Source organism: Vanellus vanellus (genome assembly GCF_965231255.1).
Source record: "Vanellus vanellus genome assembly, chromosome: 2".
NCBI lineage: Eukaryota > Metazoa > Chordata > Aves > Charadriiformes > Charadriidae > Vanellus > Vanellus vanellus.
The window spans coordinates 37,167,002-37,194,422 of record NC_138906.1 but is presented as its reverse complement, the minus strand read 5'-3'; the positions used below and the strand labels follow the sequence as shown (position 1 = coordinate 37,194,422).

The 27,421-nt window shown below is 41.0% G+C and overlaps 1 protein-coding gene across 1 annotated transcript; it reads left to right on the top strand.

Annotated features, from left to right (window-relative positions):
• The first annotated feature begins 302 nt into the window (after positions 1 to 302).
• Positions 303 to 27,354, top strand: GSDME (gasdermin E). Its single transcript, XM_082499469.1, has 11 exons — positions 303 to 373; positions 2,149 to 2,256; positions 4,692 to 4,889; positions 6,009 to 6,201; positions 16,329 to 16,500; positions 17,512 to 17,632; positions 21,998 to 22,186; positions 24,176 to 24,303; positions 24,411 to 24,594; positions 26,114 to 26,187; positions 27,002 to 27,354. Exons 2-11 carry the CDS (start codon positions 2,163 to 2,165, stop codon positions 27,242 to 27,244), a joined length of 1,596 nt encoding a protein of 531 aa, XP_082355595.1. The 5' UTR covers positions 303 to 373; positions 2,149 to 2,162; the 3' UTR covers positions 27,245 to 27,354.
• Positions 27,355 to 27,421: the final 67 nt, after the last annotated feature.

The following is a 27,421-nucleotide window of genomic DNA, read 5'->3' as shown; positions in this document are numbered from 1 at the left end:
AGGGTGGCCAGGGAGGTAGAAACTGCCCCGGGGTTCCGCAGGCGGACAAGGGCAGCGGCCCGGCCCAGCTGCCATGTGGTGGGGCGGCGACCCTGCGCGGCAACATGGCGGCGGCAGCTCTCCCCGCCTCACCACCACCACCCCCCCCCCGCGCCATGGCGCCGGAAAGAGCCCCCCTGTCCTTCCAGGGCTCCCCCCCCCCCCCCCCGCTCTCCACCAGCTCCTCGCTGAGCTTCGCCCTCCGCACCTCGCCTCGAGGCGCGGCGCGGCTCGGCACGGCACGGCACGGCACGGCACGGCATACCCCGGCACACCCCGCGGGCGGAGCTCGCTGCATCCCCAGGGCCCGGCGGCGGGGATCGCCGGGAAAGCCGTGAGTAACGGGAGCGGGCCCGGGGAGGCGGGGGGGGGGGGCGGCCATGGCCGCCTCCCCAGCACCCGTTGAGGGGCCCCGACCACCGCCGCTCCTCCCTTTCGTCGGGCTGAGCCCTCCGCCTCCCGCCGTGCGCCGCCCGGCCCGGCCCGACCCCGTCACCGCCCTCAGGAGGAGCCGCGGCGGCCGCCTACGCTGCCGGAGCTCCGCTTTCCTTCCCTGTCTCGCCTGTGCGCACCCCCCGGCTTCACGGGGAGGGGAGAAGGCGGCTGAATGGCGGCAGTGTCACCTGTGGTGGCTCGGGGAGGGGTTCGAACCGAGGGGGATCGGGGGCGGCCGCCTGGGCCGCCTCAGCGCGGGTCTGGGTGAGGCGGAATGTTGTGTCCGCCAAGGAGGAGGGCGGCTCGGTGCCTCGCACACCTCGGGCCTGGCACCTCCGCCTCGGGGCGGCAGCCGTCAGCCCAGGGGAAGGGGTGCCACGTCCTTCTTGGGGGCATCGAGCAACTGTGGTGGTGTGGGGTGTCGGTCTTTGGCGGCACACGTGCAAAGTCCTCGAGGCACAAAAGAGGGGGCTACATCCAGGGCTAAAATTTACTGGATGCGTTTTTGGGGACCACACATGTTCGAGGTCTGACATTCGTTGTCTGAACATCCCCGCTAGGCTTTGCGTATTGGCGTATTTTGTGGCTGCTTTTTAATTTAAATTAGCTAGAAAGGAGGTGAAAATAACTATAAGGTTTTGTAATAAAACACACGTCCTGCTTGGCATCACTTTCGCATTCGAGTTGCCTTTCGGCGTAAATTCCGACTTCATTAGGATTCAAGGGCCGTTAACCGCTGCTGCACAGCAGAGTTAGTGCTTCCCAGCTCCTCCAGCTCCGCGGCTCCTGCGTGGTCATCCCCGGCCTTCAGGGGCTGTATTTCCCTACAACTTGGATTGGCAAGGGATGTGCTGACTGACATTTGGCGATCCAGTTGTCACCCTCTTCCCAAATTCCCTGTGTGCCGCACCCAGTGTGCTGGGTAATCTTACAGTAAATAGGAAAAAAACCTTTTTTGTGTGTGTTTTTTTTTTTTTTAAAGGTCAGTGTATGCATATACAGAATGTAAGAAATATCAGGCAACTGTTGAGAGCTTGCTTTTGTGCTGACAAAGGTAAACACTGATTATTTGTAAAATGTTTCTTTGGACCTAATGTCCTGCTACATAGAGTTAGGGAGCTGTGATAAAGGAAAGAAGCAAGGTAGGATTTCTTTGCTTAAGTAAACATTGAAGTTGCTGTAAATATCTTCGCTTGATCGCATCCTCCTCTTCATTGAATAATCTTCCCATAGCCCAGGTTCAAGCTATTTTTAAATTTCTCGGTTAGGCAAGGAAGGTACTCCTCCTTCCTTTTCTGCTTTCACACCAAGCTATTAATCTGCAAGAGTGAATTCACTCTGATAGGCTTTTCCTATCAGCTTTGATACCTTCACTTTTAATTCTGCCAAACCAAGCACAGCTCTAACAAAATTTCCAGAGAAAGAAACTCCAAAAGCAGAGTTTTCTTAGTGCTGTGTCCGTAACTGCTCCATATCCATTCAGTCAGGGTGCCACTGACCCTGGTAGCTATGTTAACTCACTGATGTTGGCTAAGGGCATATTCAGTTGCTCTATGTCTTTGTTTTGTGAACTAGTTAAACAAGATATTTGGGTACATTTTAGAATTTGTGCTAAAGGCGCTATATCCAAAGAGACATAAACAGGAATTTGGATAGAATATTCTTGCTTTGCAGCTGCACCAGCAAATATGCTCCCTGTGAAGACATTCCCAGCACAGCGAAGTGTGGCAGCCACTGATGTTGTCATTCTGAGGCTGAAGACAGTCCCATCTCTCCTGCCTGGTGAGTCTTGGCAGTCCTCCTGAGCACTCTGTGGTCTTTCCTGGATGTCAAAAGTGTAGTGACTGGGAATGAAGACAAACCACCGTGAATTGGAAGTTTTACAGGATGGTGTTAATGGTTATTTTCATGAGATTAGTATGTGTAACAATGGGAAATCTTAGGAAGTGTTTTTTCTAATTTGTTTTATCATAAACTCCTCAGAAATTGGTCTGCCTTTTTCTTTTCAGAGACTATGCCCATGTGAGTTGGCTACATAGAAATGGGATCAGGACAAGTGAACAGTCATGTAAAGCACAAAAATGTTTGAAGAAGGTTAAGCTGGGGAAGAGCAGCTGATGCAGGCAATGATAATTTTCTTGCTGGTCCCCTCCATTGCAAATCAGTCATCTGGTTGGTTATGAAATACAAAGTCATGCAGAAGGAGTCCCAGGGAAAAACTATTTTTTGGGGGCTGTTGGGCGGTTGGTTTGTTTTGGTTTGTTTTTTTTTCCTGCTCTAGTAGAGCTGCATTGCTTATTCTGTTAAAGTGTTCTCACTGGGATTAAAATTGGGGAAATTAAGGAGGAGAAATATAAGAATGCAAAAAATCAATCTCAGTTCAGAGTTTAGGAAAAGGTCAGAGAACAAGAAAGTCAGTGCAAATATTCCCAGTGCATATGGCCGGGGCTGTGCTGCAGGTTTGTTGCAGCCATGATTACAATGAAAGTCCCAGGAGACTCTTCACTAAAATGTTAGAAAACTTTGACATTGTTCAAATCCTTTCAGTGGAAGTGGTGTTGGAAACACTCTTTACTTGCTTACATTGAGAACTAAGAGTAGGCCATAGGGGTTTCATGGGAAGGTAGATACCTCAACATGAATTGGTAAATACTGCGTGAAATATTATCTGAAATGGGATTTGAGAAAAGCTAATGGAAAGGTAAGTTCCTATCGGCAAAAAGTTTGGTTTTTTTTTTTCTCTGTCTTCCAACTGATACTAAAACATGGAGCCTGTGGTCCAATCACTAATATCTCTATTCAGGATAGTTTTCCATTTTCTCTCAATAATCCTGAGTGCCCGCTGCAATACCAGGTTTTGTTTGAAATGTGTTCTAACTTATTTTGGCCTGTGTTTGTAAACGACAAATCTAACATCTCTGAGGAGCAAGACAGGTAATTAATCGTGGGCATGTGGATACCCAGCTAAGATATCTTATGATCTTAGTTGTACTTTCCAGTCAGTGTCAATAGGGGGATTCAAAGGAATGCTGCCAAATTATAAAAACTAAATAATTCTGGAAATATCATTAGATCAAATAACACAGAGTTGAAAAACTAAAAAAAAATCAGATTTTTTTTAAAGATCAAAAATTAGTTTATTAGAATTGTGTGGTTAGCACTTATGAACGGTCATTTTTACCATTTCTCCTGTGAGTTTAGCCCCTTTCCCGTTTTGAAAAAGTTCCTTGTAAATACAGCAAAATGCATTGCTGGGGATAAAGGAAACCTTACACAATACGAGATGCCAATTTTTTTTTAATTTAAGACATTTAAAAGCTAGAATAAGATAGTGTATGTAGCTGTTTAGCAGATACAAATAACAGTTGCAAATAACATGTTCAATTTAGGTGTAGTTATGCTAATGGAAAATAGAAAATTGGAAAACATTGAAAGTAAAAAGGTTCAGAAAGAAAAAAATTAATTGGGTCTTTCCAGGGGCGTGGTTCAGAAATAAAACTTAGTCACAAAGATGCCAGCACAAATATTTGTTGCTTTTTATAGAATAATTTTTATTACCCCTATATGTGTTTACTCGGTATTAAAAAGATCAAGATAATTTGTGTGAATAATACCCAATTACCTTATATGGAGTAAGATAATTTTATGTTAGGTAATAAAAGGAGGACTCTGCTCTCCTCATCCCAGCCAGTCTCTGCGGGGTGCTCATTAGTAGATGCTTTTTCATAGAATTTCAGGTAAGCTTTGTAACTTTTATCCTCCTTAGCAGATTAATTACCTGTGAGTGTTCCTTGAAGGAACTTTTCAGCTGTAGATTGAAATATTTATTTTTCTCACACATTTATTTTCTTTCTTCGTTATCTGCATGATCATAAATTTCATGCATTATTATTGGAATGTTTAAGCCTTGCGTATCGTGTTTGCAGTGCATTGTTCTTTGCTTATTCACTCTTTCTTATTTAAAATTCTAACTAAAATTCTTTTCTCTGTTGCTGTGAACACCTTTTTACTTTGGGATAAGTGGTTTGAACTGTCATGATTCCCAGCTTAGAGTGGAGAAGATGGGCTGAAATCTCTAGCTGTTCCTGCATTAATACTAATACTATGAAGAACTTCTTAGAGTGACAATGTAAATATTTATATTTTCCAACTGTAGTTGTTGAAAAACAGATGTATTCTTTCAGGCTGTAATTGATTCCCCAAGATGTTTGCAAAAGCAACAAAGAATTTTGTGAGAGAAACTGACAGTGGAGGCGACTTGATCCCTGTCTCCCACTTGAACGCCTCAGACAAGCTGCAGCTTCTGAGCTTAGTTACGAAGAGGAAGAAATTGTGGTGCTGGCAGAAGCCTAAGTATCATTTCTTGACGGTTACCCTGAATGATGTGCTTACTGAAGGCAAACCGATAAAACCAGGTAAGGCCATACTCGGCCAGCACTATTGTTGCGGATAAAAAGAACACAAAGTCTAATATTGTTTGGTGTTGTTCTCTATCTTGTTACTAGAGGGGTCCTTTCAGAGGAATGCTCTGAAGTATTCTCCATCCATGGAAATGAGATGACTAGATCTTTGCTCACTGGACTGTTCTTTTAACTAAAACCAGTAGTAATAAATGTTTGTTTAAAAAAAAAATTGCCTAGACACACTACTGAAATTGAGTGCTGAAGGTTGTCAAGCCATACAGTCCTACTGTATAGTAACAGTGCTGTCTGCAGCCGTAGGAGCTTCCCTAGAATATTTTTCGGGGAGTTCCAGTATGTGTTAGTAGCGTGAAACTATACTGTGCTCCAGATCAAAAAGCACTGGATAAACAGTAGCCCAGGGAATGCTTGTACAGGCAAGGCCAAGCAAAGTTTACAACTGCTTCCTTTCTTCTTGCACAGACTGTTAAAAAATGGGTGACCCTTGTACTTCTTTATTCTTTCAGCTGCAGCAGTCCTAACCAGGTTTTAGGATTAATGATCTAGAATCCTGTGTTTCTGGGCACGTCATAATTCCATACAGGAAAATAGACAAGTCCCTAAGTTTAGATATTAATTGTAGCTGGCTTGGAAGATTAGCTGATTCTGAGTCAGTTTTTTGGTTTACAGGTGTATAAGATTCGGAGTTGGTTTAAGCCAATTAGATGCTTCCACTGGTTTTAAGTGAGCTTTGGGACAGGCCTTTATGAGAAGATAATGGCAAAATATTAACCCTGTTGTACAAGCAGATCTGCTTTGTAATATTTCCATGTAGCTGAAATAAGTTTCAATCATTCTTCGTAAATCTTCCATAGCATTTGAGCTCAGCATTTCAGTCACCTTATATTTTCATAAAATGGCAAAATATTGAAGATAGTGGAGCAAAGATGATGAAAATATGGAGGAATCATAAGTAAGAGTTGCAGAGCTTTAAATTTTGTTATTTGCCTGCTCGGTACTGTTCCTTGCCTTCAGAAACTTGTCATATTTTCTGTAAGTTTGTTTTTCCAATCACTTCGGGACTGTTTCAGCGCTTCTCTTCACAGGTAGAAATTACTTTTATTGCTTTCCTAGTAATTGTGGAGTCTGACTTTGCAAAATATATGGGGAAGTTTGAAGATTTTGCTCAAGGAAGTATTGAAACTTCATTTGGAAAGATCAGCCTGGGAGCTGGAGGGAAGGGCTATGTGGAAAACAGGTCCTCATTTGGAAACCTGAGGAAGCAGGAGATTGACTTGCAGCAACTTATGAAAGACATCAAGGACAGGTATGTTTTTAACGTGGGCATTAATGGCTGGGAAAGATTACTGAGCTGAAAAGACTTGGGCCAGCTGTGGTCGCTGAACAACTGATTCTGTAGTGTTGCCATAGTTTGAGAACTATTTTTATTGTAAGCTATCATTTCCAGGTGGTAAATCATATATACGAAGATGAAAATTTCCAGATTTTGAGAGCTTGATGATCAAACCTTTCCCTTTTAATTTTAAGAACTTCTCTCTGCAATTTCATCTTACGTATTTGCATGAATTACCATGTGGAACAAAGGTCAAATCTTTCTTTGGGGGACTGTACTGAAGTAATGGTCTGGAAAAAAACAAAAAAGGATTGGTTTCTCTATGTTACCAGGGCAAATGCTATGGAAACTGAATTCAGAACTACCAATATTCTTGTAAGCATGTTTTATAATTTTTTTTTTGTGTGTGTGTGAGCAACTGTGCTAGAAAACTGGATTATTTGAAATTCAGGGAGAGCAAGGTGAGCAAGCATGGTCAATGCATGTTCTAGTAGTTCAACAAAGTATAGTTTATAGATGCTCGCTGTTACACGTTGTACTAACTGAGGGGAAAACCCCAGATTTTCTGAACTGTAATCTTAATTTTGCAACATATGCAACACATCTTGTTCTAGTCTGAAATGGGATTGATTTAATCTTGCAGTAAGACAGTCATGGACCAAAGCCTACTTGGCAACTAACTGACAAGTCAGGGGTCTACTCTGTATTGCAGGTCCTGACTTGTAGGAGATGAGGGTGGTTCGTTTGTGAGTGTTGTACCCTAGATCTGTAGGAGGTGATGTAATACATTTTAATAGCCTCTGCTGATGCTCTGAAGATAAAGATGATAGGTTTTTGTTATCAGTGCAGAAGTTGTCAGAAGCAGTGTAAATTTTCTTTAGATACACTGATGTTCTAGAAATAATCAATTCTCCGTTTCACAGGAACAAATGGCTGCTGTTCTTTCTATTGCGAGCATTCACAACTCAACAGACTTATTCCAATAAAGCACCTTGCTGTCTTTGTACTAAATGCCTTATTAAAAGCAGAAAATACTTGTAGTATCAGCAAGGTATTGTAGTTTCAGTCAAGATTTGGAATCTTGTTTCTAACACTAGGTAAGAGTCCTATAGAAAATGGAACTAGAGTAACTTCTATTTAGATCAGTAAGCTTTTGCTTAGTTTTCTGCAGTAAGTTAACTACTTGGTTCAAATAAATGATCCTCCTATAGCAAATCAAATTTACTTCTGCACAGGTTATAATACTGAATGTAACTAAATACTTACAAATGTCTTCATTTGAGTGTGGAAAATAGTAGCTCTACACTGATCTGAATATAACTGTAAGTGTGTATATAAATATACACTATATAAATATATATATGTGTATATAAATATAACTGTAATGTGTCTGTCCCCTTTATACAAGGAGCTAGTTCTTAGATGCTCATAACTTATTTAGGCCTATGATGCAAAGTGTATAATTGATGTCCAGTCAGTCTGGCTTCTGCCGGGCCACCGAAAACGATCAGGATAGCAGAATTCGTATTTTTTTTCTTCAGCATAATGCCAGGGCTCACTGGAAATTGTGGCGATGCCTTACAAATGAAATTCCAGTTACTCATTCATAAATATTCTATGATTTATGATGGATTGTGTCCAAGCCTCTGGCTTTTCTCTTGTTCATGGAGCCTTGTGTGGAATTCAGCACTCAGGAGTGCTGGTGCCTGCAAGTTAGCAATTTTTGGATGTGAAGCTTTATGGTGATAAGAGGATGTTTACCTGTCAGTCCTTGTGAGTCAGCTAAGCATTCTTGATTTCATCTAATGACATACATTGCTTGTGCTTGTTTGATGAATTATTGTTTCATTTATTGTTTCTACATATATTGCCTAATTAGGTTGCGTTTTAAAACGTTGGTCTTGTATTAGGCTGTTTAAGTCAATGTTGCAGATAAATAGCAGAAAACTCTAAAAAAAAAAAAAAAAAAAGTCAAAGCTGATATGCTTTCTAAACTAAGTTATGTGAGTCTTCAAGGTTCCACAAACTGGCGGTGCTGAGTGGCAGCAAATCGTTTTCCTCTCACTTATGTGAACCTTCTGAAGGAGAATTCTACTGATCTTTTAATTAGATTCCAGAAGCCGCATTGGCTCTCCTTTTCTGAAAAGGGATGGCAGCTGAAGGATGCAGGATAAGATCCTTCCTGATTTCCAGGAGGAATGACATTGGAAATGCAGAACGCATTAACATAATATAACATAATATAAAAATAAAGTTAAGTGGTACTTTTAGGTATGTAAACTCAGCATATTTTATTTTACATTATTCTTGCTTTTCATGTTACATTGTGCTTGCTATTTCACAGCGTACTGTAACATACTGATTTCAGATCAGAGTCCTGTGCCTTTAACTCAGTGAGATTGCTATGGATTTAAGAGTATATTCCATCTTTTATTTTAAGGCTTTCAATACTGCCTGTCATAAAGCCCTCATAGAGAAGCTGATGAGGTATGGGCTGGATGAGCAGGCAGTGAGGTATGTTGAAAACTGGCTGAATGGCTGGGACCAGAAGGTATTGATCAGTGGTACAAAGTCTAGTTGGAGGCCAGTGACTAATGGTGTACCCCAGGGGACAACACTGGGTCCAGCTGTGTTTAACATCTTCATTAGTCATCTGGTTGGTGGGGTTGATGCGTGTACCATCAGCAAGTTTTCTGATGACACAAAACTGGGAGGAGTGGCTGATACACCCAGAGGGTTGTGTTGCCATCCAGAGGGGCCTCAACAGGCTAGGCTGGTGGGAACCTCGTGGAGTTCAACAAAGGGGAGTGGAAAGTTCTGCATGTGGAACAACCCCAGGCACCAGTACGTGCTATGGGCTGACTGGCTGGAAAGCAGCTTTGCAGAAAAGGACTTGGGGGTCCTGGTGGACATCAAGTTGGGCATGAGCCAGCAATGTGCCCTTGCTGCAAAGAAGGCCAATGGTATCCTGGACTGCATGAGGGAGGAGTGTGCCAGCAGGTTGGGAGAGGTGATCCTTCCCCTCTACTCAGCACTGGTGAGGACACACCTGAAGTAGTGTCCAGTTCTGGGCTCCCCAGTTATAAGGGAGAGATGGACATACTGGAGAGAGCCCAGTGAGGGGCCACAAAGTTGATGAAGCGACTGGAGCACCTCACATTTGAGGAAAGGCTGAGAGACCTGGGACTGCTCAGCCTGGAGAAGAGAAGGCTCAGGGGGAATCTTATTAATGCATATAAATACCTGAAGGACGGGTTAAAGAGGATGCCAGGCTCTTTTCAGTGATGCCCAGTGATAGAACATGAGGCAGTGGGCACAAAGTGAAACGCAGGAGGTTCTTTCTGAACATCAGGAAACACTTTTTCCACTGTGAGTGTGACTGAGGACTGGCACAGGTTGCCCAGAGAAGTTGTGAAGTCTCCGTCCTTGGAGACACGATCCTAGGCAGACTGCTGTAGGTGGCCCTGCTTGAGAAGGTGGGGGGGTTGGACCAGATGACCTTCCAACCTCAACGATTCTGTATTCTCCCATCTAGTGAAAAGGATTATGAGGAGGTTATAATCTCTAGTTCTCATAGATTAACAGATTCGCTTGTTTGCTTTTACTATTTCACTAAGTTGTGTTAGGTGAATGAAACAGAAGTTCTGAGAAGACAGTGACAGCATAGAGAAAGAAATAGGACCAAGTGGCAGCAGTTAGTCCCCATCAGCTGCTGAAAGGTTTGCCTGTCACACTTCCATCATTTCATGTGAATGATTCCTAACTGTATGATTAGCATATTAGAAAAACAGGGTAAGTGTTATTAGTGGTATACTCTAGCATGACCGAAAGATATTTTTACATTATTGCATATTGCACTTTAACATGCGCTTTTATTGATTCAATTATTGTCCACTAACTATCTCAATTATTCACTGAGACAATAATAGGTGCCTATTCCTAATCAGAGTACAGTGGAAATTCAGCCCATTTTGTTATTTATTCTTTAAAACTCCTTGAGCATTTATGCATATGATGAGCAAACCATTCAGTTTTCTACCAAAGGTGCTGCATGGGTAATATGAATAAAATAAACTCTGTGTGTCTGTGAGTTAAAAAATAAGGAGGATGCCAAATAGAAAATAGAGGAACTATCTGTCACTTGCACTCTCAAAAGTCTTTGGCATTATTGGGGAAGATGTTCTATGAAGTAATTGTCTGGGTATTCTGTAGGGAATATTGTGAAATGCTATCAATAAGCTGACTATACCAGATACTGTGTTCTGGTGTGACTATAAGAAGTGGGTCAAAGAGGTTATATTTGAAACAGATTTACAAAAGAAATATTATGCATCTGTGCTTGGTGGAAAGTGGCAGAGTGAGGTCTGGTGGATTTTACTCCATGGCACTTTATCTAGAGGTCTCTATTAGAGAAGGATCAAAGCTGGGTGAAGGCCCTCACTGTGCAGCAAGCAGCATTTGTGTGGAAGACATCAGACTATTAAGTATTATAAATGAAGTGGAAAAGACTGAACAAGCTGATGAATTCTGGCCGAGCAGTGAGAGATGTTTTGAAGTTAGTCACGTAGATGTTATGGAAGAAGTTGCGTTTGGGCGAGGCTGTGAGAGTGGGCCACCCATGTTTCTGCAGCTGGGAGAGGAGGTGTGTTGAGGTGACATTGCCCACCCAGTAAAGGACTGAAAAGGTTTTTCACTCGTGAGTAGTTTGGACTAGTGAAATTGTGCAGGTAGGCAACAGTGCTGACTTCAATGTGAGGATGGAGAGTCACAGCAGTAGCCGTTCTTTTTGGTATTCGTAGTAAATTGGCAAGCACTTTAGTTTGAGGATTTGTGGGGTGGGTTACTGAGAAGACTAGACAGGATTTGATGGAGAAATGGTGCTAGCCCCCCTCCTTTGTGCATGTTCTGGTCAGAGATTCTGCACCTGAAGGAAAGACTCTCAGTCTCAGCTGCAGGGTTTAGAGCAGGCTTCTGCTGTCTCCTTTAACTGTAAGAGCCTGCTCTATTGCCAAGCATCTGTTTTCTCTTGCCTTCTATTTGTTTCTGTCTTTCTCCCTTCTTTTCTGCTTTCAATCTGCAGCAAATTACCTTATCCCTCTCTATTCTCCACTGCTTTCCTCATGCAAGAAGAAGGTTGAATAAAAGTGAAGGAAGCCTTTGCATTACAGGAGAGTGGAAGTGTTTAATCCAATTAAATGTGGAGAGAGAGAGAGACCAAAACTCAAATTCTTTTCTGTTGACATTTGAGCTGTAGAGCTTCCAGCATAGTAAATCATTGACCTCAGGAAGGTTATTTAAGCAGAACAAACAATCAAACAAAACCCCATAATCCTTATCTTTTAAATGATCTTTATACAGGCTCATACCCTGTGTGTTGATAATAGGACTTAACAAACCAACATCTCATTGTGGTTTAGATATTGTTATTTTGAGTATTTCAGCTCAGATTGTCAAGGTGGGAAGAAGTACAGTGATTTAGTACAGGTCACACAAGATCAGTGACGGCTCCTGTATAATAGATGGTGAAAGAGATGGTGGGAGTGATGGTTGTAGAACAGAAAGAAAAGCCCTGAAATGTGACCTGTAGAATCCTAAAAAAAAAAACCAAAAAAATCATTTAAAAAAAAAAAAAGGCAATGCAATTCATGTGCCTGCATGTATCTATTCTCAGGGGTTTAACTCAGCCATCTCTTGTTATTCAGATATCTTCTTGATATTCAGTGTGTTATCCTAGCAAAATGCTCTTGCAAAAATACACTCATAGATTCAGCAGCCATTGCCCTGCAATACTTTAATCCCTGCCCTGATTGTCAGACTTTAACCCTGTTGCATTTTGCTCTTGAGAGCTATTTTCAATGATAATTTAGATAAGCTGGGTATTTGCTTACCTCATGTTGTCTCCTGTTTGAATCACTGAGAAGAGCAGAATGTTTTGCCTTCCACAGGCTGTGCCCCATTGATAACCTGTGATGTGCCCACACACAACCCTAGAGTCTAAGCGGTTTTATGATAGAAAGTTCAGTGCCAGAAGTCTAGAGAAGAGCATTTAACTGTGTTGTCCTAAAAGAAAAGGTATTAGTAGCTGTTGGTAAGGGTTTGTGTTTTAAAGCTCTGAATCCAGTGGGATTCACTCGCCAAACTTCGTGGGAAGAGAAGAGTATTTCTGCCAGCTTTACAGTTGAACACATCCCACTGAAGTCACTTGAATCCTGGGGCTGAGGCCGTGGCTGTGTCTCTGCTGCACAATGCAACTCTGTGCACGGGACCCCAGGTTAGCTCCGAGACACAGTGCCAGCGGCAGTGCTGCATCAGCGACCGAAGCAGGTAGCTCTGTGCCCTTACGGTGTTAGGGTCGCTGCGTGGCCTCCAGTGCTGCGGTGGCTCATCTAGCGCCACCTTGGAAATTTCTTCGCTGTGCTTCTTTGCAAGTTTACCTGTGTCTTCTGACTCTTGCTTGGCCGCTCTGCTGTTAGTTCCGCATCTGAACCTCAAAGCCAGGAGCGTTAGGGGGGTCTGAGCCTGTCCCACCTGGGGCAGAATACTGTAGAAGCAGATGGAGGAAAAACTCTCTTTAATTATTTTGGTCATTCATTTGTATAGAGTTAAATCATGTTCTATATGCTGCTTATGTTAAAGCTTATTCAGAAACAGCAAATCTCTGCTTAATCTGTATTTTTCTACTTTTGATTGTTTTGTTTCTTTTGCTCTAACTTTTAGGGATATCTGGTGAGTTTGTCATCCTCTAAAGCAGGCAAAAATTACATCATATGAAAGCAAATTACAAATTGCTTTTGTGCTTCTTCATTGTATTTCTTCCCCTGTGGCTTCTTAGGTCGAATGTTAAAATTGCAAGTTCTTAGTGCATTAAATTGTATTTTCAAGATGCTTAGCACACGTCTTCAGAATCATAAATAATTATTGTGAAGTATGTGATAGGCTTGATGGTCTGTTATTGTGATAACTAATAGCGGTGGTTTGGGAGACATGTCGAAGAGCAGCAGTGTTTGTGATTGCTTGACATTTCAGTTTTTGCTTAATCCAAAGATCCATTTTATTCCAAGCATAAAGCATGGCTTTGCAAAAAAAAGAAAAAAAAAAAAAAAAGAAAAGTTATATTAATAATCTCAGGAATGTTTAGAGGTGCTTTCTAGTGACTGCTGCATTGCTTCAGAGGTATTTTCTTTCCCTTGTTCAAACAATCAACTTTAAGGTTTTCAGACAGTTCATTCCAACTGATTGAACTTTCATATAAGCATGTAACTCTCCAAAGATCAAAAATTGCCTCAAGATATTTTTAATTTAATAAAAGAACCAAGCTGACTTCAGACTTATACAGACTGCATAAATCCAAAACTCCAGAATCTAATAAATCTAAAACTTTTTAATTAAAAGTGGAGATATCTCGATTTAAATAAAGCGGAGTCAGACATGTCTTTCTGTCATATTTTTGGGGAATTGCCATTTAGCCCCATGAATAGTGATTTACAGTAAAAGGGAGGAGAAAAGACTGAATAACTTGAGCCAGGGATAGCAATCTTTTAATCTTCCAACTGTCTTGCTAGAGTTATCTGTTCATAGAAAATACGACATCTCATCTGAGGACCTCCAATGAGTATTTTGCAAAAGTATAATATAATTGACACATTTTAATCAATTAAATACGGTTGAGAAGTTGCTTTAACTGTTAACAGAAAGTCTGTTAACACCCCAGAAAACGAGGTAGTGAATTTTGCCATCTTTTCTTAGAAAATAATCCTCTCTTACTGTTTCTGGGAGTTCACTTTCTTTCTTCTGCTCATTCTAAGAAGAACCTAACTTTAGAAATATCTCCAGCAGCATTTAAACGCAGGCTGAGTTATGTTGTGGAGTTGGGATGACTTGTTAAGTCGGAGGCATGGGCTAGAGATTTCAGATCCCTCCTACAGCTAATTTTTCTTTTGACTGTGACAGTCCTGGTCATTAATTGTAAATTGTGAGGTTATACTTATGAATAACACAGGAGTTTATAGCAGATGTTTTTTTTTTCAGTAATCTTCTCTGGTCCCAAACCCCATGAAATCTTTTCTGTTTTCTTGTCCAGCCCTTTGAAGTGCTTGGTCCCACTCAGCCAGTTCGGAGTTTAAGGGAATGCTGAAACAGATCCATAGCAAGCTATGAGGGTTGGCATTGAGGCATCACTCTCTTAGTGAGCTGTTCATCCCTCAAGGAGAAATTGAGGTTACTCAGAATTTGACAGCAGCATGTCAGGGCACTCCTTTGCCTGCACATGTGCCTTCAAATGCCAAACCCACATTCCTAGTGGTGGTTGCCTCCAGCTGTCCTAGGCCAGGAGTTTGAACATCAGCACTTGGGTGTAAAGGATCCCATGTCACCTCCCCTGTTGAGAAATGCCTGATGGCACACCTGTGACAGGTACAAGGACGTACAAAGACAGGGGTGACAGGACTGAACAGTGACAAGGAGGTAAATAAGACCGAGTTTGGCCAGGTGGCTGGAAAGCAGTAACAATGAACTGTGAGAAGGAAGGGAGACTAAGGCTGGGAGCCCTAAACAGCTGGTGTCATCTGAGGGTAGAAGATAGCAAAGTCACACAAAGTGGGTCTGGTGAGCTGGCTGGCTGTGGGACCAAGCTGAGATAAATGAGAAGGAGGGGGAAGAAATGGAACTTGATATTGTCAGGTAAGAGAGAGAAAACCACAAACTGTTGTAAGGAAAAGTGTGGCTGGATTAGAAGGAAACTAAGAAGACTGGAAGATTTCTTGGTATATATTTCCTAACTTTCAGTTAGGATTGCAACTTCACTCTTTTTTTAAGCAGAGCTTTGTGATGTGTGGATACTACTATTATTTGCCTGTATCAGGAACAGTGTAGCCAGTAGGGCCAGGGAGGTGATTTTACCCCTGTACTCGGCACTGGTGAGGCTGCATCTTGAGTACTGTGTCCGGTTTTTGGCCCCTCACCACAAGAAGGGCACTGAGGTGCTGGAGCATGTGCAAAGAAGAGCAACGAAACTGGTGAGACGTCTGGAGCACATGTCTTACGAGGAGTGGCTGAGGGAACTGGGGTTGTTTAGCCTGGAGAAAAGGAGGCTCAGGGGACACCTTACTGCTCTGTACAACTATCTGAAAGGAGATTGCAGAAAGGTGGGAGTCGACCTGTTCTGTCAAGTAACAGGTGATAGAACAAGAGGAAATGGCTTCAAGTTGCACTAAGGGAAGTTTGGATTGGATATTAGAAAGAATTTCTTTACTGAAAGGGTCATCAGGCATTGGAATGCGTTACCCAGGGCAGTGGTGGAGTCCCCATCCCTGGAGGTATCTAAGGGTCCTGTAGATATAGTGCTCAGGGACATGGTTTAGTCGTGGGCTTGTCAGTGTTAGGTTAATGATTGGGCTAGATGATCTTATAGGTCTTTTCCAATCTAGGAGATTCTGTGATTATGTTACATGCTTATTATGTATTATGCTATTACAGTATTTTTATTGTGTGCGTGCATGCACAATATATGCAGTAGTGTGCTAGGCTGCAGGGAGTTCCTAATATGGACCATGAGCACAGGTCTTTTGTTTGTACTCCCTGGTAACTTTTTTGGTTGAAATGATTCTTCTGAGTAAAGACTGCAAGATGTGACCCATTGACTTACTGACACTTTGTGCTGATGTGAGACTCTGAAAAGAATGGTTAGCCGGTGTCCCCTGCCACAGCCATGTTAATGTCAGCGTGAGTTCACAGTAGCAGAGGATTCAGTCCAGTACCCGTGAGCTTGGCTACTTGTTTTTATATTATGCTGGAAGCTTAAAGTTGTCTTCAGTTCCCCCTTGCTTTGTTTGTTTTTTTTTTTTTTTTCTTAGAAAGTAGCCAGACAATTGCTGGTTTTGCTCAGACTAAGGAATCAAGAATTCAGTACGTGTATTGGGGCTTGCTGTGGAATACAGATATTTACTGCTGCCAAATAACAAAAGAGGACATAATAATTTTAAGGAGACTGCTCATACAGAAACCATTGTAATGTTTACAATAAAAGCTTCTTCAAGCAATTAAGAAAATGTTTTTTCTCAATTCTAGTATTTATCTTGTTAATGGCTTCTTTTCTTTTTCAGAACAATAAATCTAAACAGTAGTTTACTGCAACAAGTAATAGAAAGAAAACATGAAGTGCTGTGCATCTTGAGAGAAAAGATAATAACAACTCAGAAGTGTACGATATCTGAACATATCCAGACAGAAGAAAAAATCAGCGGTGTGATTGGATGCAGTAGAAAAACAGTAAAGGTAAAAGTTATTAAAAATCTGCAAGGAGTAGAACGTGTGCAGATTATCTGAGAAGAAATTATGATTTTTCCAAATAGACTTCAAAGTATTTTTCACGTGTCCTTAATGTGTTGAACTCTCTTCCTTAACATGTTGAACTCGCTGCACTGCTTAGTTGTGAAACTTCAGAAAGGTAAAATGTTTTTTCCTTTGCCTCACTGGCAAAAGATGCCATTTTTTAGTGTGAGCCTGAAATGTGGTTTCCATTGATACTGTCAAATTGTGATTCATTTTCTATGTTGAATCCTGCCTACAACAGGACATAAACACAAGAATTCAGTGAAAGTTGACGAACAAAAAGCATGGCTGAAGCAAATTTATTTGAAAAGCCAAGTAATCATTTATCCAAAATGTTTGCAGTGTCTACTGAGTTTTAATATTTATTGAGAAGCTATTTGTTTTCAGTCATGGGAGTGGAGATTAACTGCATTATGAGAATATCTGAAAAATTGCCTATGAATCGAGAAAGAATTACCGAAGTCAAAACATATGCTCATTCATTGTCAGTTTTTTTTTTAAAGCTGCGGATGAATCAGTTCTGTGGACAGGGTGTCTCCAGTAACAGAAATCTGGGAGTTGCACTTCAACAGTCGCCTGTGCAAGTGCCACCCTCCTAGTACCAGTCTCCAGCTGGGCAAAAGAGGGGTCAGGATAGAAGAGGGCAGGGCAGGATACTGAAGTGAGTGCCCGTTTCTTAGTGACGCAGTGTTTCATGTGTGGCAAACGCTGCACCTGGAGCTCAACTTTATACTAGGACAGCGCAGCTAAGAGTTTGAGAGCTGCTCTTGGCATTGTGCTTCTACCTTGCCGCTCATCTAGTTCCATTCAGAGATGTCAAATATAATGTGTGCTTTAGTTAGACATTATGGAGAATAAAGCACATTATTTCTCTGTATTTTTTCCCCTTAGTTAATTCTGTGTTTAAGCTACACATTAGCTGAATCAGATAAACAGTGAATAAATCTCTCCTAGGTTTCAGTGAGTGAAAATGGAAGTGTGATGAAGGATGCTAGTGTGATCCTTGAAATTCCTCCCACAACCACTATTGCCTACGGTGTAATTGAACTGTTTATAAAGCAGAGTGGCCACTTTGGTAAGTCTAAAGCTCATTTTCTGCGGCATGCAGTTCAACTGTGGACAGAGCTGTCTGTTGGGCAATGATTTTTGCATTTCCCTGTGTATGAAGATGATGATGTTATATGGTCTCCATTGCCTTGATAGTTATTTGTGCTGTGAAATGCTGCTCTTCCGATTTAGTAATGCTTTTTCAGTTTGAATTAATCATAAACTTAAATATAAATTAGGTTTCAGGGGACCACAGGAGGTCATCTAGCTCAAGCCCCAGCTCAAGACATGGCCAACTTCTGAAGTTTGGTCTAAATTCAGAGTTAGATCAGGTTGCTCGAAACCAAAACTTGACAAGAATAGACAAGAATATCTCCAGAGGTGGAGATTCTGTCAACCCTCTGGGAAGCCTGTTCTCATGTTTCACCACCATCACGGTGAACTTTTTTTTTTCCCTTAATATCTAATGAGAGTTTTCCTTTCTTTAATTTGCATCTCTTGCCTTTTGTCTTGTCATCATACAGAAGAGTCTGTCTTCTCTTCATGCTTCCATTGGGTAGTCGTAGACAACAATAAGGTTTTCCCTCTGCAATATTTTCTCCAAGCCCGCAGTGATCTTGGTGGCTGTTTGCGAGATTGCTCCAATATGTGAATGTCTGTCTTGTACTGGGGAGTTCAAAACTGGACACAGCACTCTGAATGCCATCTCCCAAATTGAAAAATCACTTTCATTGATCTGCTAGCTACACTCTTGTCAGTATAGCCCAGTATGCAGCAAACTTCAACAGCTGCAAGGGCATGCTGATGATCCTCTCAAATTTGTTGTCCAGGTCTTTGTCTGCATTTTTGCTTCTAGCTAGCTGGCCCTCAACCCATGCTGTCACTTTCACCCATTGGCAGGGAGAGCGAACTGAATACAAATCAGTGGTTAACCAGTAATGTTTAGACAACAGTCATGCTAAGAAAAGAATTGTTCACAAAGTATAGGACTGGAATTTAAACTGTTCTGTCTATTTTACACTTTCATATATAGATTGTTCTCAGAATGATTGTGGAAATGTCCTTGGAATGTTTTCTGGTCATGCTTCACTTATTTCAGGTCAAATACTTTCAGGTGTGAAGTTAAAAAAAAAAAAATTGAAATTGACTTTGTGGGGAGTAGTAACTCTGCTCTGCAGAATCACTTGCGTTTTTCTTTCTTGTCTATCCTCAGTTAAACTCCCTGACCTAAAGGAGGTTTCAGGGGATGTTATGCAAGGAGGAAGGAAATCAGATGGACTGTGTAGGGCTGGAAGTTGGAAAGGACTGATGTGGAGAGAAACAGGATATACATTGAAGAAATAATTGAAGAGCAGTTGAGTTTTGAATCCAGGATGTACTTTATTTGGCTAAGAAATGCAGAAGATAACCTCCATCATTCTTCTTCAACAGACTTCTGATATTAAGGAAGTCTGTAGGTTCAGGAATAGAAGTAAATATCACGTAACCTGTAAATAAATTTCTCAAACGTGGAATTGCTCTGACATAAACTGAACACAGAGATATAGCAGAGGTCATTGACTTCATGGTCATGATAGAACTGTAATTCAGAGTAATCAGGTGCAATTAAGGCTGTCAGACTACATAGGTGTATAGCTGGTTGTCTACTTATGTGATTTCTAAATGGAAATTCCTGGATCCTGCTGGCTGGTAATACATGGGCCTTGTTAATTATTTGTATTTCTCTATTCTCTTTTCTGTTTCTTTTTCCACTTCTTTTCCGTATTTAACATTATGTCTTTTTAGCTTCAAAACCAGCACTGCTTGTTTCATGTTTTATCTCAAACAACCTATGTCTTGCCTCTTTTTTTTTTTAATTTGTGCTATCTGCTGCTGTCTGACTATCGTTCAGAAAGTAAGGAGGAACTAACAACAAAACTAGGGATTTGCCAGCAAGAATAAGGATGGTGGAGCCTAACCTTCAACTCCTTAATGTCTGAGCAGTGATCAGTGTCTGTTTATGGAAATAAAAATAGCCTTTGAATTTAAATGTAGTCCTTTCACATGAGACTGAAAGTGACTAGCAGCAGGTGTAAGATAATGGGATTCTCTTTGCAGACAGTTGCAGAATAAGGTGCATATGAGGTTTTTTTTGTTTCTTTTTCTTTGCCACTGATAGTGCTTGAATTATTCTATCGGGAAGAATGGTATATAAACTTCCTTTAAAAAGTTCTGGCTAATGTGACTGGACATGCTTAGACATTTATAAATATATAAATTAAAAAAAAAAAAAAAGAAAGAAAAAGGTCTAATCCTTTTCTGATCCCTTTACCATAGTGTTTCCTTGTAATCATTCTGTTTGATTTCTACAGGCTAATTTTCCACTACATGTAAAAGCTGTTCCTGTTAAAGGCTTTGCAGTTTTAAAGTTTCACTGCAAGTCCTCTTGTTCTTGTGGTACAAAACAGGAGGCATAGTAGCACCTGGCTGATTTGCTTTGTTCTATTCATTGCTACGTATGTGTGACTTGCTTCCTCTTAAATCTCTGTAAATGAAACAGTCGTAGTTTTTTCATCTTCCCCACACAAAGGAGTCACTTTGCCTTTGATTGTTTACATTGATAATCTCTGGTTTTCTTCCATTTTTGTTAATGTTTCTGAATATCAAGATCTTACTGCACTATTGGAGGTTTGTCATTGATGGATGCAATAGAATTCAATAGAGAAAATATCATGGTATTAAATATATTTTCATTCACTTATTTTCCCTTCTCTTTTGTTTTTTTTTTTTTTTTAAAGTCTATAACAAAATTAATCAATGGTTCTATTCATACAAAACTTTAAGTCCTGCATTTTCCTCTGAATCAAGTCCTATTACAAGATTTAACAACAGGGTCTGCATCTCTTAAAACTTTCCACATGATGCTGTATGTTGATTTCCCTTATTAGCATCCTTCTGCCTTAGGAGGGCAGGTAGTGTATTAGCACTATATTCCTCTTTCCAGGTTTGTGTGAAAGACATGTTATTACCAGTGGAAGTAACATGAGCATGTTGGCCTTATGGTGCCTTAGCTACTGTCCTGAGTCTTGTTGCTTTGGGAAGTTCTTTAATCTGTGTTAATCACTTTCTGCTCTTCTGTAGCCCGTTCTTCTCTGTAAAGGGTTATGCAGGCATAAAGGTCTCTGTCGTCTTTCTTTCTCTGTGGCAGAGGTTTCTTTGTCTGCTCTCCCTTTGAAAAAGCTTTTTCCTGATGGAGTGCTCTCTGTGCTTTCTCATCAGCTTTGAATGTCCTTAATTTGGCGAGACAGACTCTTACAACTGCAGGAAGGTTATATTTAGGTTTTGTGCCTGGTACATGTGAGCACTGTGCTTGATTAGTTACATTCTTTTTCCCCCTTTGCTGTCAGGTATTACTTTAAAATTGAGTTGTTCTTGCTAGCCTGCCTGTGTTCTCCTCAGACCTGCTGCAGAGTGTCGGGGGTACAGTTTCAAATCTTGCATTTGACCCAATAAAAGATGATCAAAATAATGCATGGGGCTTTGGTTATATTCTGCATCTTTGGGGCACAATATTGGATACCTGAGCACAGAACTTGATATTCCAGATTTCTCAGCATAGCTCTCACAAAGGCTCCTTGTGTACCTTCCAGGAGTCCTTTACCTTCATTGAATTGGTAGCATCAGGGTGGCAGGAAATCAGCAGTCCTGTTTGGGTGAGGTAGGCCAGTGCTCGTCATGAAGATGAGGCAAAAAGAATAATCCAGCCGCGGTGTGTTACCTTCTCCATGAAGTTATTGCAAAGACACAGTATATTGCAGAGTGATTCTATTAGTGAACAGAAAGTGAAGTCCTTTAGAGACTCTGAAAAGCCCCTGTTTTTCCACTCATCTGGAGAACTTGAGGATAGACTAGTGGCTTGGCTCGGAAAGAGGAGTCTGTCGGTGCCATGACTAGAAGAAGCTCTGTGAGGGACTCTCAAGAGTTCTTAGGAATCTCAGAAAGTGCTTTCATGTGTCTCAGTCATGAGTAGATCAGTAGCCCGCATTACAGGATATCTCTTAACTGGTGGAAAACATGAGGAATTCTTGTTTGCAGCATGCAGGTTTACAGTGTCGGTAAGAAGTTTTCATGTTACTTGCTGTCTACCTTACTTTAATTCACAGGACCTGGTCACATTTTGTAGATGGTGCCTGCACCACAAGGACCTTTGTCTGTGCTCACTGTGCCAAACCTCAGGGCTGCACTAATGATCGATAATTCACATACACGGCATACATTGGCATTCTTTCCATCTAGAAGAGATGAGACATGGAGAAATCACATGCGAGAACACTAGATAATATAAGCTAGCATCTCAGTCAGTGATTGCTTGTGTATTTTATTAATTATTTTTTAATTGAATTTCTAATTACAGAATTCTGTCTGCTACACGAACAGCAAGGAGGTTTTGAAAAAGAAAGCACAGAAGGCTCAACTTATCCCCATTCAGCGCTATTCAGAGATGCTTTGTTTCTCTATCAGCCAGATGCTGTTGATAATGAGATGTACTCTGAGGCTAAAAACCTCATTCCCAGTGGTGCTTCTTTAAGTGTATTGAAACAAGGTATTACCAGAAATGCTTTACATGATTACATTACAGTAAGTTAAGCAACGTGATAGGAGGAAATAATCTGGTACAATGGTACCTAAGAAATTATGTTAGTTCATTTTAATAGCTGTTATCAGGAGCTCTTGGGGGAATGCGCTGAAAGAATAGAAAAATTTACTTCTGCAGTAGGTATATGCAGTGGACTGTTCCCTAGGAATATCATGAATCCCTTTATCATAAATATGATCTTACAAAATTAGGGTTTTATGCCAGTTTTGTTACATTCCAGGTAAGCTCTGTAAGATTAGTGATGATTCATGCTTTCATTCAGAAAGGGTCATTGAAAGTATTTTTTCATGATTTGGAAAATAGTAAAGCTTCTCAGTTAAAGGTTATTTTAAGTCTCAAAAATTACAAAAACATCTCCCCTGCCTTAAATTAGCCTCATTATTTTCTGAGGCGCTTTATAGAAATCTTTGGTATCAACTAAGGCTGACAACATTAAAATGTGATTTAAATGGAAGTTTGCAAATTGGTGTAATGGGCCAGGCACAACTTGTTTATTGTAGGGATGTGGAAGGAAGGGGCAGGATTGTCACCAGAAAAATGAAAAAAGGGAAAACAAATCAAGGCCTCAGAACACACTTTACTTTTCATGAGTTCTTGGTAGAGTTCTTACAGCTGGTTCTAATGATGAACATCACTTTTGTTATCTCTAAATTTCACCCTTTCTTCATGGCTATTCAATAGACTAACTGTGACCAAACTAGGTGTTTGTTGTCCTGAAATAAATTCTGTTATTCTCCAGTGTAGATTTGTTTGAAAGGAATGACTGTGTCTCTGTGTATATAAAAAACACTTATTTGTGAAAGAATGGTATGCCACTATTTTTTGTTTGTTTGTTTGTTTTAGCTTAACATATCTTAGTGCCTTTCTTGCTTAAAAGGCCTGGGGTTTCTTTTAATTAATTAACCTGAACTGTCTATTGGAAAAAACTAAAAAAAAAATTGTTTATACTAAAGCAATTTAAAGTAGGTTTCCTCTTCTGTTATTTGTGTAGAGAGTCACACGATTGTGTCAGGTACAAAAAATATCTGCCTCTGGCTGGGTTGGGGTTTCCCCCCCCCCCAGTGAAGTAATTTTTAAATATAAAAGGCATCTTTAAAGAGAGTGTGTTTCTTGACCAAAGCGGCATGAAGGGAAATTTCTTTTAAACAAGATTAAGAATGCTTGCATACCCGTATTTTTGGAATGCGGAAAAACACATTCCAACATTCCAGTTGGCATTAATGACTTATTTTCTTTTAGCAAAGTGGTAATTCGATGTCATAAAAAATTTTGGTTTAGTGTCATAGTTGAATTGTGGGGAAAGAAGTGCAGTGAACATTCTTGTGCTTCTGTTTTACGTATTGCAATGGGTTCAATATTTTAATCAAGAAGAGATTTTTGTCCTGATTTTTGTCATAATAATTAAGTCAGGGGTGAAGGGTTGTATTTTTTTGATGCGCCTGATGAAATATGAGGACAATAAGAACTTAAGATCTCAATTGGAACTTTTAATTCTATATGTGGACTCATACCATTAACTTTGTAATTCATATTAACCCACAGATTAAGAAGTGAGGTTACAAGCAGAACTCTTCATTCTGCCTTATAAATGAACATTCTCTGGAGATGAACTTTCAAGTGAGAAACTTAATATATGGTTAGTTCAGTTAACATTAAAATACTGAATTCTAAAATATTAAAAATATTGAACACCGAATGTTGATCCTTAGTAGCTGTTCTTCGTTATTAGAATTGTCATTGATGCTTCATTGGCTCATTAGGGAGATATAATCAGATGTGTTCTAACCTTTCATTATAACTTGTGATGACCGAAATCAGGAAGTCAAGATGATGTGATAAATGAGCTTAGGAAACATACAGCAAAAATGTTAGCTGTTTTTACTGGCATTTGTGTAGCAATACTTAGTTTTACTTTTTACTGCTTTCTTGGGAAAGATCTGTCATGGTTGAAGACTCAGTTCCAGCCCTTTGTGAAGCTGCCAGAGGACAAGCAAAGAACTTTATATAAAACCCTTTGTGAACTCTTGCTCCACGAAGAAATGGTAACCGCCCTGGGGGATGTGGTAAGATGAAGAGACTTTTGCTTGCTTCCTAAAAGTAATTTCAGAATGAAGCTAGCATTCTCTTTTGCTTGAACTTTTCAAGAAGTTATACTTTTCTTTTGCTTCAGTTAGATGATATCTGCACAGGAGACAAGCCAGATCTGGAGGAGTTAAAACCCGCACAACAGCGAGATGTCATTGACTTCTTGCAGCTCTTGGGGTGCCGTTTACAGAGTGAGTTGTTGCAGAAATACCACCCTTATGATGAAGAACTCTTGTCAGCTGCTCACCTCCTCATCAGAGCTGTCTCGGGTATGTTGTGAATGAAGAGAAGAGCCCTTTTTTTATTTATTTTCCTTTTAGAAGCTTCCTCTCTGATAAAGTATTTATGGTTCTTTTTGAGCAGTCGGTGAACTGAGTGAACATAATTTGTTCTGTTCCTTTTTATGGGCTTGGGATACCATGCTTAGCATTCCTGGCTGTGAATTGAATTCAGCCCTCAATCAGTGACAGATTTTGCTTGTAAAATGCACGTTTCCCCCAAGATTGCTCAACTCTACTTTCTGCTGAATGTGGGCATTTCTGGTTTGGCAAGCTAATATCTGTTCTGGTTGCATGCCGGAGTTCTTCCCACCTAAATGCTGAGAATTACAAATTAGGTGTTGTCTTCTGTGTAACAGTGTAGATTGTTGAGGTGCAAACTATATTTAGCAAAAACGAATTTAACATAGAGATGCTGCAATTAGAGGGTTGTTTTTGTGCTGAAAAAGGAGATTAAACATAAATGTCAAACAAATGCTATGCTCACCATCTCGTTGGCACCACAGTCTTAATTAAAAGCTACCTGCAAAGTCCAAGACGGACTTTCCTGGCTTTTTCTTCTCTCTCACATATAGAGAATTTCCTGACATTAAGATAATGAAGGGAAGTCCAGTGTGGTATTAGTTAGATGTGGCACTGTGCAGCAAAATGTCAGTGTGCATCCATATACGCACAGTACCCAGGTAGGAAAGCTTAACTCATTTGCAGAGACAGAAAAGAAATAGAGAACAGAAGCCTGCTGATGTGGTAACACTTGTCAGATGCTATTAACAGCAGGGCACAGCTAATTGAGTGTGTTGTATTATCACCTGGCTTTGGGCACGATGTCTGCTGCTAACGTCCAGGCGTAAATGTAGTTGGATCAAGAATCATAAGCTGTTGCTTCTGTTAGGAATTACAGCCTTTGAGTTACCGAGTTGAAGGGCACCACAGGGATCATTTAGTCCATCTCCATGCCCCAAGGCAATCTCAGCTATGTCGTTCCTCTCAAATTGTGTTTTTACTGAAGTCAGCATCTATAGATTTTGAGAGCAGAGATTCTTGTTTTATTCAAGGCCTAAATCATTCATCCGGCCCGTAGACTGGGAGTGAAACACTGGGGAGATACTTAGGGAGGAGACAAGAATGATGGGGAGGAAATCCCCTTATCTATGAGCTGCCTTTCTTTGCTCAAGGGCAGGGATAGTCCGTGTGGGGCTTGTACCCATCTCCCATCCCACTTTATTCTGCACTCTGGGAAGCAGGTAGGAAAGGGCTGGGTCAGCCTCTTCCAAATGTCGAGCAGAGCACTTGTGACAACTGTCCTCAGCATTGAATCGCTTTGGTCTTCAGCATGCATTTCACAAGGTGCTGTACCTGCCGGTGGGCCTCAAAAATGCAGCTCGTCTGTCTTTGCTCAGCAGGAGAACCCCATAACAGAGCTCACTGTTAAGAAAGTCCTCTTTCCAGCAGCCAGCCCCGAGCAGTGTTCACTGGAAACAATCTTTCCCTTTTAATGTTTCCTTCACAGAACTGTCTGATTACACTCTTGTCCTACTGCGTGCCTGCTGTGATCTTCAGGTTGTTCCGGCATTGTGTTGTTTGGTGAGTAATCAAAATGTGACCGTGTAGCAGGTGGGCCCCAGCGGCAGTAATGACTGTTCTCTGCCTTACTGTGTTTCTCACCCAATAAAGAAGATGTCAAGCTCCAGTGCGAATTTCAGCTGTAGGCATAGCTTAACCAAGGTCAGAGTCTGACAGTGGCAAACGATGCAGGTAATTTACTGCAGGTGGATACCTAACTTCTAAAATGTTTCTGTATCTGGGGGATTTCATTGGCTGTGGGCAAAAGAAAATTCTAACTTAAGCTCAAATTTTAATTTACTACTAGTCTCACTAGCCTATTTTAATGTCTCGGTAACAGTAATCACCTGCCCTTGGGAAACAGAAATTTCACTTCGATAGCAATAGCGCTTGGGCCTAGGCAAATTCTGAAGTTCCGAAACTCTGAGGCCATTCACTGAAACTGCTGAAGGAATGGGGCAGGGCTTTTTTAAAGCTTTTTAAGCTCACTGACAAAAATAATAGTAAAACCCTTTAAATATGTAGGGGCAAGGGGAGTGTTACTCTTCGCTCAGAGTGAGAGTTAAGTGTGATCTACAGTGAGAGAAGTTTGACTGGGGAAAAGGATGCAGTAGGAGAGATGTTTCTCCTTAAAGGGTACCGTAGAGCTTTGGTTCTGGATGAGTATGTTGTACTTGTCAAGGCTAATAGTAAAGGGAATCTTCGTCTTTTGCTGCTGCCTTGTAAGCTCTCTGGTGGTTTTGTAAGAAGAAACTGAGCTGGGCGATGGCAGGAACAGCACTGCTTGGAAAACCTTTTTAATGTCTCTGTCTTTTGCTCTCTCTCATAAATACAGCCTAACATCGCTTCAGCCGATGGCAGCGTGGCACTGAGCAGTCCTTTGGTGGTTACTCTCACTGACGGAGGAAGATTTGATGTCGCGCAAAAGCTGTTTGCTTCCTCAAACATTAATTTGGAAATGACAGAGTCTTCTGTAAAAGCTGTAACTATGCAAGAACCTAGATTCTTCCCACTTGTTCTTTATGTTGCATTGTATGGATTTTATGCTTTAGGTGGAAATGTACAGGAGCTTTGCTGAGCATCCAGTTACTGCTCTAGCCTGTTCTTTTGTTTGAACCTCTGCAGCATAGCGTTGGTGTGTTTAAGCAGTAGAGCCACTCAGTGGAGTAGTTACGGCAGTTACGGGTTATGGAGGTCAGGGTGGGCTCGGTGTGGCTGGCGTGAGCACTCCGCACTGCCGTCAGGCGTGCTGCTG